Source organism: Carassius carassius, chromosome 48 (assembly GCF_963082965.1).
Source record: "Carassius carassius chromosome 48, fCarCar2.1, whole genome shotgun sequence".
NCBI classification, from domain to species: domain Eukaryota; kingdom Metazoa; phylum Chordata; class Actinopteri; order Cypriniformes; family Cyprinidae; genus Carassius; species Carassius carassius.
The window spans coordinates 20,627,357-20,640,807 of NC_081802.1; the positions used below are offsets into that span (position 1 = coordinate 20,627,357).

General features: G+C 36.8%; 1 protein-coding gene across 1 annotated transcript in view; it reads left to right on the forward strand.

The window, feature by feature from the left end:
- Positions 1 to 270: 270 nt before the first annotated feature.
- The window catches only part of LOC132131856 (phospholipid-transporting ATPase IF-like), a 92,723-nt gene continuing 79,542 nt past the window's right edge, over positions 271 to 13,451 (forward strand). The window contains exons 1-2 of the mRNA XM_059543991.1: positions 271 to 541; positions 5,913 to 6,660. Coding sequence (XP_059399974.1) covers positions 271 to 541; positions 5,913 to 6,660 — 1,019 coding nt within the window. The remainder of the gene's footprint in view (positions 542 to 5,912; positions 6,661 to 13,451) is intronic.

The window sequence follows — 13,451 nt, forward strand, 5'->3', positions numbered from 1 at the left end:
ATTTAGTAGTACAGTGCTGTCGCTAAATATGAATTATAGACATGTATTTGATTAAAGCAACCAGTGGAAATAACAATCTTCTGCACCTGATATTCCTATCTAATCTCTCTCCCGCCCCCTTCAGTGCGGCATAAACCTCATCACTGCTGATTCTGGACTTGTTTCCGTGTTGGATTAAAATGTTTATCAATTATCACTCCCATCAGGAATGAGCACTCCATTCGCTCTCCCACTAATTGAATCACTGAATAATTTCTGCTTCCTTACGAGATGCAGGCGTTTGCAAACAACGCCATTCTGTTTCCTCCAGAGCCTTCAGGATTGCCAGATATGATTATTAATTTTCCCGACCCCCGGTGTTTGGAAGCTGCACAGAGAACTGTCACATGCAGCCATGAGCCCATCTCACCAGGAGATCTCTCTATTACAGATAAACGGGGACACAGGAGAGCGGAAAAATTAGAGAAAATTAAGAGCTCCCCCACTGAGAAAATGTGTTCCAACCTTGAATGGGGGGAGCTGTGTGGAAAAGAGGCAGGGGGTGAAGATGTGACAAAACAAATGCTGTTACTAAATTGTCACGAGAGAGACAATGTTGTGACTATTAATGGGAGAGATCAGAGGTGCTGAAACAACACTCGTCTGCCAGCACTTCACTAACAAACTACTCTATCTATCCATCTATCTATCTATCTATCTATTTATCTATCTATCTATCTATCTATCTATCTATCTATCTATCTATCTATCTATCTATCTATCTATCTATCTATCTATCTGTATCTCTAGCATAATTCCATATAATGCCTTTATATAGTTTTGTGTCAAGATTTGTTTGAACTAGATTTATTGGAACATTAGAAACTGTACATAAGAAAGGGGTTCACATATTTTTGACCATATAGTCTATGCACAAATAATCACAATGCAGCGATATACGTATATATTAAAATCATGTATAAACTACTGATCTGCACTAAAGGCACAGCACTCATTCACCCTGCATTATCAGCTACAGTGTACTTTGAATTACACTTCATCTACAGTACCTTGTTCGCCATTCTCCTCATTCAACCCTCATGCTTCGGAAACTCCTGGAGTTAATCAGCTGTAGCCTCTGCACTGATGACCATGATGATGATGATGATGATGAAGCTACTTAAATGAGGAATGTATCCCAGAAATCAAAGTTCTCAGTGGAGTGTGGTGAGACTGTCAGCACAGGGTTATTGGACTGACTATTGCTTTAGTGATACGAGCCAATGGAGCTCATAGCTCAGGTGGACAATGTGCCAATGAGCTCTCTCTGTTATCACCGTTACTGTTGTAATTACAACAAGAGACCTCCGATCAGCACAAGAGGAGCTGGCACATTTCAAGTGGCAACCAGTCAATGTTTCCAGATACCCTTAAGAAGATATACTTGTCTTCAGGAACTTGGATCAATCAGTCAACATGTCTTGATAAACTGTTTTATTCAACTATGTTTTCGAATTGCAGCATTAAACAGAAAACACTGACTTGCACATAAAGAATTCCAGGTGATATACTGGAAATAAAAAAAAGAAAGAAAAGAAAAAAAAACTTTTACCCGTAAGCCATTCAGCTATCAGTGTTTGAGAGAAGATCACTGGTTTAAGATGGAAGAGGGCGCTTGATGCTGCGAGGACTTAGATATGTAATTTTAGGCAAAAGCCTAGTAATAGTGAGAGTGTTTCACATCACAAACCTCCTATCGTGAGGCTGTGAAATTTGCAGCTACTGTGTCTTGGATCCAATTCATAACTCTTCTAGGATGTCCTGTAGATACATTCTTCAATTATTTCTTCCCTCTTTAATGTGCCAACAGTAAATCAATATTTAGTCAACCTATGTAATTGCTCTTCGTGAAATAAAACACATTCGATAGTATGAGAAAAAAAAATCAAAGAGGAAATAAATTGTCCTCAGGCCTGTTGAAAATTTGCTTTTTTTTTACTGTACACTTAGAGCAGCTTCTGCGATTTGACACAACAGTTACAGCTGCTGAATCTTGGTTTTTAAGAGAAGCACACAGGTTTCTGAAAATGGAAGATCCAGTTATATTGTCTTAAACAACATCACTGCTTTAGATTTAAGAAATCTCAGAGGTTCAACTCTGTTTTATAATTGTTAGTACAAGTTGTGTAATTATGAATTTAGAACTAATTAAAGATTTAACCATAGGAAAACCAAGTGTAAATATACAGGGTTGAAATATTGTTCAATAATGTGTCAACAACATTTAAAAAGAATGCTCTTTAAGGAACAGAACTTAATGAAATATAAATAACATAACAATTATATAAAATATATCAAAATTACATCATGCCAAATTTTGACATCAGTGACACCAGGTGCCATTAATTATTGCATTTCAACTTTGAATATGTAAGAATTTCTTAAATTTGGGTCTGTTGAACTAAAAAAAAAAACTAGAGTATAACTTTAGAAAACTAAATATAGTTAGTAATACATATGCAGTTTGTATAATACTTTTATTATATTTTTGTGTTGTTTTTAGTCCTTTATGGAGCTCAACAATGTTAGTCCCCTTTTATTATCAGTTCTTTTGTGTAATGGGGAAGTCAAAAAAAAAAAAAAGTCTTTCACATTTGGTTTATCATGGAAGTGGTCAATTTTCTGAACTCCTGAACAATCATTTTAAAATATTCACATTTTAAATATTGATTGCTCAAAATTTGGACATTAAAGACAAAAAGCATGTTGATCGTGTAAGGGTTAGAAGATTGAAATATGAATATTACTTTATCAAAAAAAATTGCCACAGTTTGCTTATATGCTCGCTGTCCATGACAAAATATCTCTTTATGTATATATATATATATATATTTTTTTTTTTTGTTTTGTTTATTTAAAATAAAACATCTTATTTAAAAATACTAACTATACTAGCAAAAAAAAGTAAGAGCTACATTAATTTAATAGAATAAAATAACATGACTTTTTAAAATAAGAAAATAAATATTTCTTCCATGTTTTCCCATATGAGATGTAAAGCTAATTTAAGGCTGCTTAAAAAAATAAATAAAACAACATTCAGCAGGGAGGGTTTCATCCGGTGAGGGATCGCGCTTATGCAGCTTCTTGGGTGAAGAAAGCATTGCCGTCTGGCAGACAGCTCAGGTAGTTTTGTTGGGCCTGAGCCTGCAAACTGATGCCAAGAAACCTAATCCTATTAATAAAACAAAAATCAAAGCAAACACGACAGTCCTAACCTCTTTGCACTCTCTTGGCTCGACCCAAGCACTCAGTGGAATCTTAAAAGCCAGTCCTGAACAAGCTCTGACGGAGCATTTTCAAAACTTTGCGTGCGGTGGTTAGACCCAGGTGAGAAGAGTAGATTTGGATGTGTGACACACTCAAACGCACACCTAACAGACATCTGTGTGTACGTGTGTGAATATAAGCACAGCACACTAAACCATGGGAAATAAAAGGAACATGGAAACATAGATTTGTTATGCACATATAATCTGGTGCGTCAACTATACATCTGAAGAATATTTGACAAACTGAGTACATGTTTTCCTTCTAGCTGACTGTATTTGAAATACCACATGCAAACAGTCCTAAACCTTGCGGTAAAAGATCAGATGGTTTCATGTCAGACTCTTTCAAATGTATGCAAACAAGTCCAGTTGAGACTAGTCAAGTTCAGCACTAGAGTAGAGCACATATGAAAAGATAAGCCAGCCTTAATGGTGCAAACTCAGCCTTCGTGTGCTATCAGCTTCAACTTCATGAAATAGTTCACGGTAGATTGAGAGAGATTATCTCATTGTCTGTTCATTTGTGTGCTCACCATTGGAGCTGTGAAAAAACAGGAATGTTAAGACAATTTCACTTGTTGAAATGCAATGACAGTCCGAACAGAATCATTGAGCAGACCACTTCAGAATGTGTGGAAAACTGCATGGAACCGGGATCTGGGGTCATAAATTAATTTGTTTAATTCGTTTAAATTGCTGACAAATGTTTTAGCTTGGTTAGGTTAGGATGAGTGGATGTTACTAAGAAATATAATCTAACATAAAAGCTTGGTAAAGATTTTTACTTTTTAAAAAGATGTGCATACATCTTACATCTTAAAAAATACTGTTACAGTGTAAAACTGGTCAACATATCAATATTGTACGTTTTAGTATCTAAACATACGAAAGTGAAAGTGAAATGAATGTGTAAACGTGCAAAAACCTACAAAAGAACTGTTGTTGTACTATGGAAAACATCTATGTGACACTTTATTTATGCATGTACTTATTATAGTGATAACAGTGAATTATGCATAACTACATGCAACCAAACCCTTACTCTATAGTAAGTACATGTTAATTAACATCACTAAGTACATAATAGTATAATTACACTGTAACAAGAACACATTAATTAAATCAAAGTGTAACCAAAATTATGTTGTTGTTACAGTGTGTTTAGTGAAAATTTATTATAGAGATGTCATATACAGTTTTTTTTCTTACCTGTTAAAAGTAGCTAGATAATATAACAAGTTCACCATGAAATAACAGCCTGCACTAAATTTTACACACATTTTACAATCAACATATAATTTAATAATTTTCTAATTTGACAAATTCATATATCATTGAAAACATGAGCAGTAAAAACATGTTTACAGAGAGTAGGTTGTTGTAGAACTGAATCACAATGTTTATTTCCAGGTCTCTAACCATTTCTACCCATCAGGCCTTCTGTTGGCAGTCTAATGTAAACATTTGGTTAGATCTGGTGTTGTGTCTCTTCCTCTTTTCACACGAAAGACAACAGTTTAGATGTGCGCTATCTCTGCTCCCCTGCACTGTTGTTTGCTGGAGGGACACCTGCTAAAACACACATTCAGCTGGACCCCAATGAAAAGCACACATGAAGGCTGTGAAAATCTGCTTTTGTCTTTTCTAATGAATATGTCCTTATGGTGAGAAAGCGCATAGGGCTTGGGCCCTGGAGGGGTGCTGAACCGTCCCGCACATGAATGGCAGCAGAGGAGGGAAGTGTGCCTTTGTAAAAGAGTTGGGGTATAGGGGAGTCTCCACATGCGCTGAAGGAAGTGGTAATTAATGGATAGTGAGGGACTCCCAATGAATGGGACGCTGACAATAGGGAAATGTTAAAGCTGAGTTAGTCTGAAAGGAAAAGTGGAAGGTTCAGTGATGGCCGCCGCTCACAAAACCCCCATGATCCTCTCTGCCCTTGCCATTATGCTCAGCTGTAGAGTTTGTTTCGCACCCGTGGTGATCGGACAACAGAGTATACTAAGTCACCCTTAAATTTGATCAAATTTAAACCAATAATTCATAAGAATGAAATGACTCACCCTTGTTGCATCTGTCTTACTTTTGGAAAACACAAAGAGAAAAGTTCTGAAGAATGTACATGCTGAATGAAAAGTTGTTTTCAATTAAACTATTACTTTAAGCATGATTATGTTCGAGTTACCATTTAACAATGGTGCTACAGTCTTACAGTGATAATGTTTAATGCAGCACATTTCAAGTCATTGCAGTGGAGTTAATTTACATTTGTACAGTAATTCGTGCTACTTGCATTACATGAATGGGGCTTAGTGGATAGATAATGTAATCTCTCAAAGTTACAGAAATATATTTATATCCTTATATATTATTTCATCCAACACATATTTTTTACTAAAACTATCTGTGACTTTGTACATCTAAGTCCAAGACAAGCTTTCCAAAAAAAAAAAAAACCTATATTTATTTTTATTGTATTCTTATTTTTTAACAAAATGAAACAAAGATCAATTTCAGAGTTTCCACTTCATAATTAAAAATTATATTTCTTAATGAGCATTTTTAATGTAAGTAGAAAACATAAAAATATTCACTTTGCAGAGCAAGCCCCGGGGGACTCCAGCGATGCCGTGGTCGAAGTGTCCCTCATCTCCGCCTCCAGCCTCTGTGGCCTGAACTCCGCCCGGTCCCTTGACCTGTCGGCTCCACCATGGCTCCTAGCTCCCTCCTCTCCGTCGAGGCCCAGCAGTCCACAAGTTCCGCCTGGCTCTTTCGTCCCTCCGGCTCCGCCTTGGTCTGGCGTCGATCATCCTGTGCCTCGGGACTCCACTCCTCTGGCTTCGCCTGGTCCCTCCGGCCCTCCGGCTCCATCCGGCTCCTTCATCCACTCGGCTCCACCACAGTCCTCAGTCCACCTCAGTCGCAATGGCTCCGCCGCGGCCTCCCGGACCTTCCCCATCGGCCTGGCTCTTCTGCTCTCCATCTCCACCTCAGGCTCATTCACCACCTGCTCCGCCGCCATTGGTTGGCCCTCTGGAGTTGGCGGCAATTCCTCTTCCATGGCTCCTCCTTCCGTCGGCTCCTCCGTGAATCGACATCATGACTGTGGCATGGGTCCAGCTGGACTCCTCCTGCTCCAAGCCCCTCCAGTCTTCTCCCTGTCTCCTCCCTCCATCATCTCATCCATGGACTCTGTCGGCCACCCCCCTCATGGGTGTCCGTTCTCCACCGGAGCCTCCTCCTTGGTTCCAAACCAATTCCCCCTCTCTGTTGTTCTATGGAGCGAGGTCGCAGCTACTGGGAGTAATGTCATGCCCGTCTTCCGGTCTTTGCATATCTCCTCTGTCTGGTATACTTCGTCCATACTTATTGGATGTTCTGTGTTGTGGATTAACCCTGTGATTCCTGGATTAAAGACTTTTGCTTGTACTCCATGTTTCTCTCTAGTTCATCCCATGGTGAAGTGTGAAAATATCTGCTTCATAAACATAAATGCTTGCATTGCACTGCCCTGCGATGCGCGTCCATGACTTCACATAATATTTAATCACATTGAATAGCTCACTCGTGATGTCAGCGGAAGTACCGACTCAGTGTTTACAAATGTGGAGAAGGAGAACCCTTCAAGAGTTGTTGTATGTTCAAAGACAGATATTCACGTTTTTTGGTTTGTAAACGCCATTTGACTTAGTCTTTGAGCGTTTGACTTTAATCACTGAGTCAGTACTTGGGTTTTTGTCATGTGTGGCCTTTGGATGTGATTACATGTTGCGTGAAATCATGGACACACATTGCAGAGCAATGCAAAGAGAGCATATATGTTTATAAATCATTTGGTTTTTTTTTTAGGAATTGACCAATTGTTTAGCTAGATTTCTCATCTGGTATCGTGTGAGTGCTGCATGCTGCACTGAAACTGTAATTTTGACCATCAACCATTTGGTAGCTGTTGAAGTCCACTATAAGGAGAATAATCTTGGAATGTTTTCATCAAAAACCTTAATTTCTTTACGACTGAAGAAAGACGTAAACATCTTGGATGACATGAGGTGAGTAAATAATCAGGAACTTTTTATTTTAAAGTGAACTAATCCTTTAAATGGTCATTTCATTGTGACAAAAAAATGATGCATACTAAAACAATAACAAACCAGTTTCCCAGGATACGAACTGAAATGTAAAATTTCATATTGCCTCTTATTATGATACAGCTCTTGCTGCAAGGCATCAGTGCTGTTCAAACACGCCGTTTAAACATTCCCACGGGACTGTACGGATATGGGTGCCGTGAGCTTTCAGGAGGGTGCTGTGTGTGTGTGTGTGTGTGTGTGTGTGTGTGTGTGTGTGTGTGTGTGTGTGTGTGTGTATGTGTGTGTGTGTGTCTGTGTTACTGGGTGTCAGGATGTAGGTTGGGATAAGGGCATGTGTGCATCCTGGTGATCCGATCAAACAGACTCTTGATTCCAGAATACACTGCAATGACCAGAGCTGATGAGTAGCTTTATATTTGCATGATGCATGAAATCTTAGCAGCTTGGTACGACACAAAATGGTAAAAAAATATAATAAATCAACATACAAACTAACAAATAAATAAGTATTTGAAAAAATTAGTTTTATTTTTTAGTTTTTTTAGATTATATCTAATATTATTGCACTGTGCTTTAATGCAAAAAATAAATAAATAAATAAATAAAATATAATATATTTTTTTTAAATAAAAAATATTTTTTTAATAAAAGTAAAAATAGCATCAGAATTGTTGTTAACTACACATAAAACCAGGACAAAACATAGTTTCATCACTTGAAATTAAACATTAATAAAATGAAATATTAAAAAAGCTAACGTATGAAATTTAATAAATGAAAGCTACATAGAAATATTGAATATTTTATAAAATAGTTTATATATATATATATATATATATATATATATATATAATATATATATGTATGTATATATATATTGTATAAAAATAATCTTTTAAAGTAATACAAATTACAACATACCCCAAAAACATTTGTGCAGTCATAATCATAAACATAACAGTATTTAAAACAATTCAAATAAAAATAAATAACTTTTAAACACTGGAACCTTTCTTCATAAAAAATAAAAATAAAAATAAAAATAAAAATAATGCATTTCTGTCATGACAACTCTCGGTGGGATTGGCTTGGTAATGTACATGACAATGTTAATGAATTTGGTCTTAGAAGAATAGATCTGCTACGCTGCAGGAGAGCAAGTACCGAAACTTGCTACTGTCAATACATCTACAACATGCTGCTGTGAGCATGTAAGAAATACTGCTGCTGCAAATATAACATGAAATAACCCCATAGCATACATGAATAACCTTGTAGCAGATCTACTGTATACAGGTGGAGCTGGGGAAGGTGGAGGTTTTCTGAAGCGAGCTGCACTGCTACAGCAAGGTCTAGTAATATATTTGAATAATAAACAGCAAGCTAATTGGCTATAAATACAGGAGAGAACCAATCAGCTGTGCCATGTGATGATGTCATTACGTTATACTGAGTTAGGCCTATCGGACTGCGTCATCAGAGTTTCATGCCAAAGCTCAGTATTTCAAATCACTTTCTCCAAGACAAAAGCAAATAAGCGCTAGTTTAGCAAGATATGCCTAAGGAATGGATCACAAATATCATGATATGAATATAATTAGGAGACAAATTGCAGTCCAAAGCTGTCGTGACCAAGTGTTTGCCATTCAATATATCAGGCTGAATCAGGTCAGAGTTGTAAATGGCCATCAATGACGATTCCTCAACAACAGCAAAACTGCAGTCATACTGCATGGCATGATGGGAATGTTCCCTCAAGAATCAACATAAATAGCGTTGACTTCTGAGAAGCGGCGAGAGCACAGCTTAATCACATTTAATTATGTTTCCAACAAAGTCTTAAGTGTATCTCTTTAATTACTAAGAGGAAGTTCAGTTTTATCCTTGAATCAAGTATCTGGGCCAAGATTCATTAACAGGCGCTGTCAGTCAAGCACTAAAACAATGCGTAATTAAAAACTCAATTTAGCTGAAAAAAAAAAAACACGGAATTGGAGGACAGACAGAGGAATCAACAAAAGAAAGAGGAGACACTATTAAAGCTGCTTTTGGGAGATTCTGCTTACTGGCAGCTGTCCTCATATTTGTCTAACTGTAGCGCTGCTGCTGCTCGATGGATTTTTAATCTCGTTTACTACTAGTTTACAGCTTAATGAACTTGACCTTGTAGCATAGATTTATGCGCAAATACTCTGTCACCTCACAATCATCTTTCAGTCACATAGAGGTGCTGGTGGATGTGTCGCTTCATTCACCATAACGCTCTGTCCTTGTGTCTTCATGTGCTCCTTCAGAGTTGTGTTTTTATAGTTCCCAGACATAACGTCAATGAATATTATGTTCTAGAAGGGCTATTTTTAAGTTCTTATATGTATTTTATAACCAAAAACTTCTTGTAACTTCCTCAAAACATTCTGGGAGCCAGAAATTGATAGCTGGGTCTGTGCGTCATATAAATACCATCTTTGTGCAAAAGATTTAAATTAAGATTGCCATTAACATGATCTCGGTGAAGGACACATGCAATGTTACTTAAGAAATAAGATATCTTAGAAGGCAACATTATTTGGAACAGCTTTTTCCAAACTTCATTTCTGGAGTGCATTTATATTAGTTTGTCTCAGTCAAGTTGGAGAAGCAAAATCAAGTGATGTCTTCCAGTTCGTATCCCAAATACCAGCAGAGTAACATAACATTTTATAGTTCTGAACCGTTTGTGCCTTGTAGCTCCGCCCACATGGTAAACTCTCATTGGTCCAAAATCCCACTTCAAATTTCTTCTGACTGTGATTGAATCGCATTGCACTGCAGGGTTGCCAAGTCTGCTACTTTTACCGTGGGTTGTTTTTAGTGTGATCTCCCCCGCATGTGATTTGGATGCAGTGGACCCCCAGACGAATGGGAAAACCACAGAAAAAAAACATGGTTGGGCCAGTTCTAATTAGCAATTGGGCTGGTTTTGTTTCACAGTCCTGACAACCCTGCGGTACAGCATTTAGGTTCCCAGTACAGTGTAGGTTGTGTCTTACCTGGTTAGGGCATGTAAAATGGTCACCTGCTCTCTTAATCTCCAGCTTTCCGTCTTGCCATCGTCCTCCTATCTGGCAACGCTGCTTTTCATTTGGCTGTCAGACACGACCTATCCCAGGACACAGTGTGGTTCTCACATACTTAAATGTGTCTCATCCTCTCCAGATATTTTTAAACCTTCTTACACTCGACTCCTCAAAACTACTTTCCATTCCACTTTAAGCACATTAAACTTGCCTTCACAGATCTCCAATCTCCTCTTATCCCTTTGAATTCCAGCTCTTTCCTAAAAGCTTAGTGGCCCTCCGTCTGAAGCCGCACAGACAACCTTGTCATCACCAAATTAAGAAATAATCACGACCCAACTCGGACGATAATGGCTTTCTGACGGTGTTTGTGAATGTTTTTTATAAAGAATTGAAGAATTGTTGAATAACAAACTTGAAATTGGCTTTACAAGGCCTAAAAGGACACACTAAGCAAAGATGGGAGGCTCCAATTACTAATTTTAAAGCAATAAAGGCACAAATCACAAGTTGTTCAAAGTGAAAACTGGGAATATGTTAATAAACTATCCTCTACCACAAATTAAATAATTACGTTAGAAACAGTGACATAATCTATCCAATATGGTCAAGTACTGAGAATTATTTATATATATATATATATATATATATATATATATATATATATATATATATATATATATATATATATATATATATATATATATATAATTCTCATTACTTACTATATATATATATATATATATATATATATATATATATATATATATATATATATATATACTGTATATATTTATTTTTATTAATTATCAGGGTATTTTGGTTACCATTTTAATTTTTTGGCACATTTGTATCCCACCATGCACGTTTTTACCATTAATTAAAGAAACTGATCTTTTTTTACTTCTTATTTTTCCATTTTTTACATGGAAGTCAATGGCTACCAGCTACTGTTTGGTAACCAACACTCTTCAAAATATCTTCTTTAGTGTTCAATAGATTTAAAAAAATGAATAAATAAATTTGATTTACAAATCTCACTGTATAAAATTACTAGTTTTAGTGTTAGCACATGTTCAATTCAATTCAAATTTGTTTGTATAGCACTTTTTACGATACAAATTGTTGTAAAGCAATTTTACAAAAAAACTAAGTTTCTACAATATTTAGTACTTCTGTTAAATATACTTAATATAAAGCTTTTTTTTTTTCTTTTTGTGAATAGGGAAAACAAATTCAGATTCCAAATTTGGTAACAGAAAAAAAAATAAAAAAAAATAAAATGCACACCTCATAAAATATAAAATTTAAACTATAACAGCTAATATATTATTTAGTATGAAGGTTGCCCCCCACCCATCCTTTTTAATAAGGAAAATAATTGTAAAAAATAAAAAATACTTTCAAGCATATTTTGTATTTATATTGTATTTTTTTCCACGACAGCAACTGTACAAGGTCGCATTGGCGCCAAATAAATGACATAGCAATAGTTTGCATCACAGTGTTACATATCAAGACTTTAAAAAAATAACTCTCAGTCATTCCTAAATGGCTTCTATCTGTTCAATCTGAAAATAATAACTCCTTAGTGTTTTTATCACGCCCCCTCAAGTACTATCAGCTCATTTGTCTTTCGAAGTGTCTCTTTTTTTCAAATGCCCTGTTTGCATTGCCCGTTGATAAGAGCTGAAGGAAAATGGGTGTAACTCTCTTTGCATTTGCAGAGGAGGTAAATGAACAGCACAGGCCCTCATCAAAGCACCTGATGGGAGTTCAAACGGACTGCGCAGCCTTCAAACGCACAACCACACGGGGACAGAGTGGAAATTAATTGCGAGCTGGCAGTGTGGATACAGCGGGGGGAGCTGGAAACGCAACAGCTCATCGAGTGGGTGAGATTGAGATGGATTTCTGTGTGAACAAACAAGTGTGTGATATTTATAAACATATACATTTTCCATTACGACTGGCGACAAAAAGCTTTCCTCAGTGTATTAGGCGTGAATAGTTGGATTAGGGAGAGCAGTGCAGGTTGGGAGGGTTTGGAGATAACTGCTGCTTCATTAAACACACATCCAGACCCCCGTTCCACATCCCGTAACGTTCATTTGAAACACCAAGCTCAATTTCCATAAGAAGAAAAGCCCCAATGTCATGCAGGTAGGGTGAGAGCAACCCCCAACCCAGACGCAAAGCCGCCCCCAAACCCACTCGTATCACCTTCTTTGCACTTTAAACACGGCGAAGATTCGAGAAAAGCTTCAATTATGTCTGTAGCAAACTCACTTGCTGCATTTATTAAGTAGTAATTTTGTTACACAAGGCTAAATGAAAAAAGAGAAGTCTTCGCTGACATAAAAGCTAGCTGACATTCTTTTCTTTTCATCTAATCCAAATAGATGAGAGATGGTCTTGGCTTAAAAGTATGGATTTTTTGTTTACGTGCGGCTAAGAGCGCTGCAATTTTTAAAGATTTGTGCCATCGCTGCACTAACAATATAATCATATATTCCCAGAGAAAAAACGCATTCCTAGTTCAAAGAGGAGTATTTCTTCGGCATATTAGGATTTTTAATCGCCTAATACTCTCCTAGCATTGCAAATCCTTGAGAATGGTTTAATTGCATCTTAGAAATATGGTCCCATAGAGGTTCTTGAAAACATAACCTTAACCCATTGAATTTCATAGTGGGAACCGCTTATCTGCAGCATTTGACATTTCCCCCCGTATAAGTCAATATTCAAGATATACGCCTTAATTAAACAGGCGGAATTAAAAAAATAAAAAAACACACACAGTTCTATGAGTGTCTATAGTTTCCCGCCAAAATAATATAGTCACTTTTTAAACTGCTTGTAACACTTTAACAATTGATTTCCTTTTGTGACTTCTTCTCATGAATGTGCATGCAAAGTTTTAACAAATAGATGTGTTTTGGAAAGGCTGACTTTGGTTACACTGTTGTGTCGGGGTTAGGCAACATTGGCTT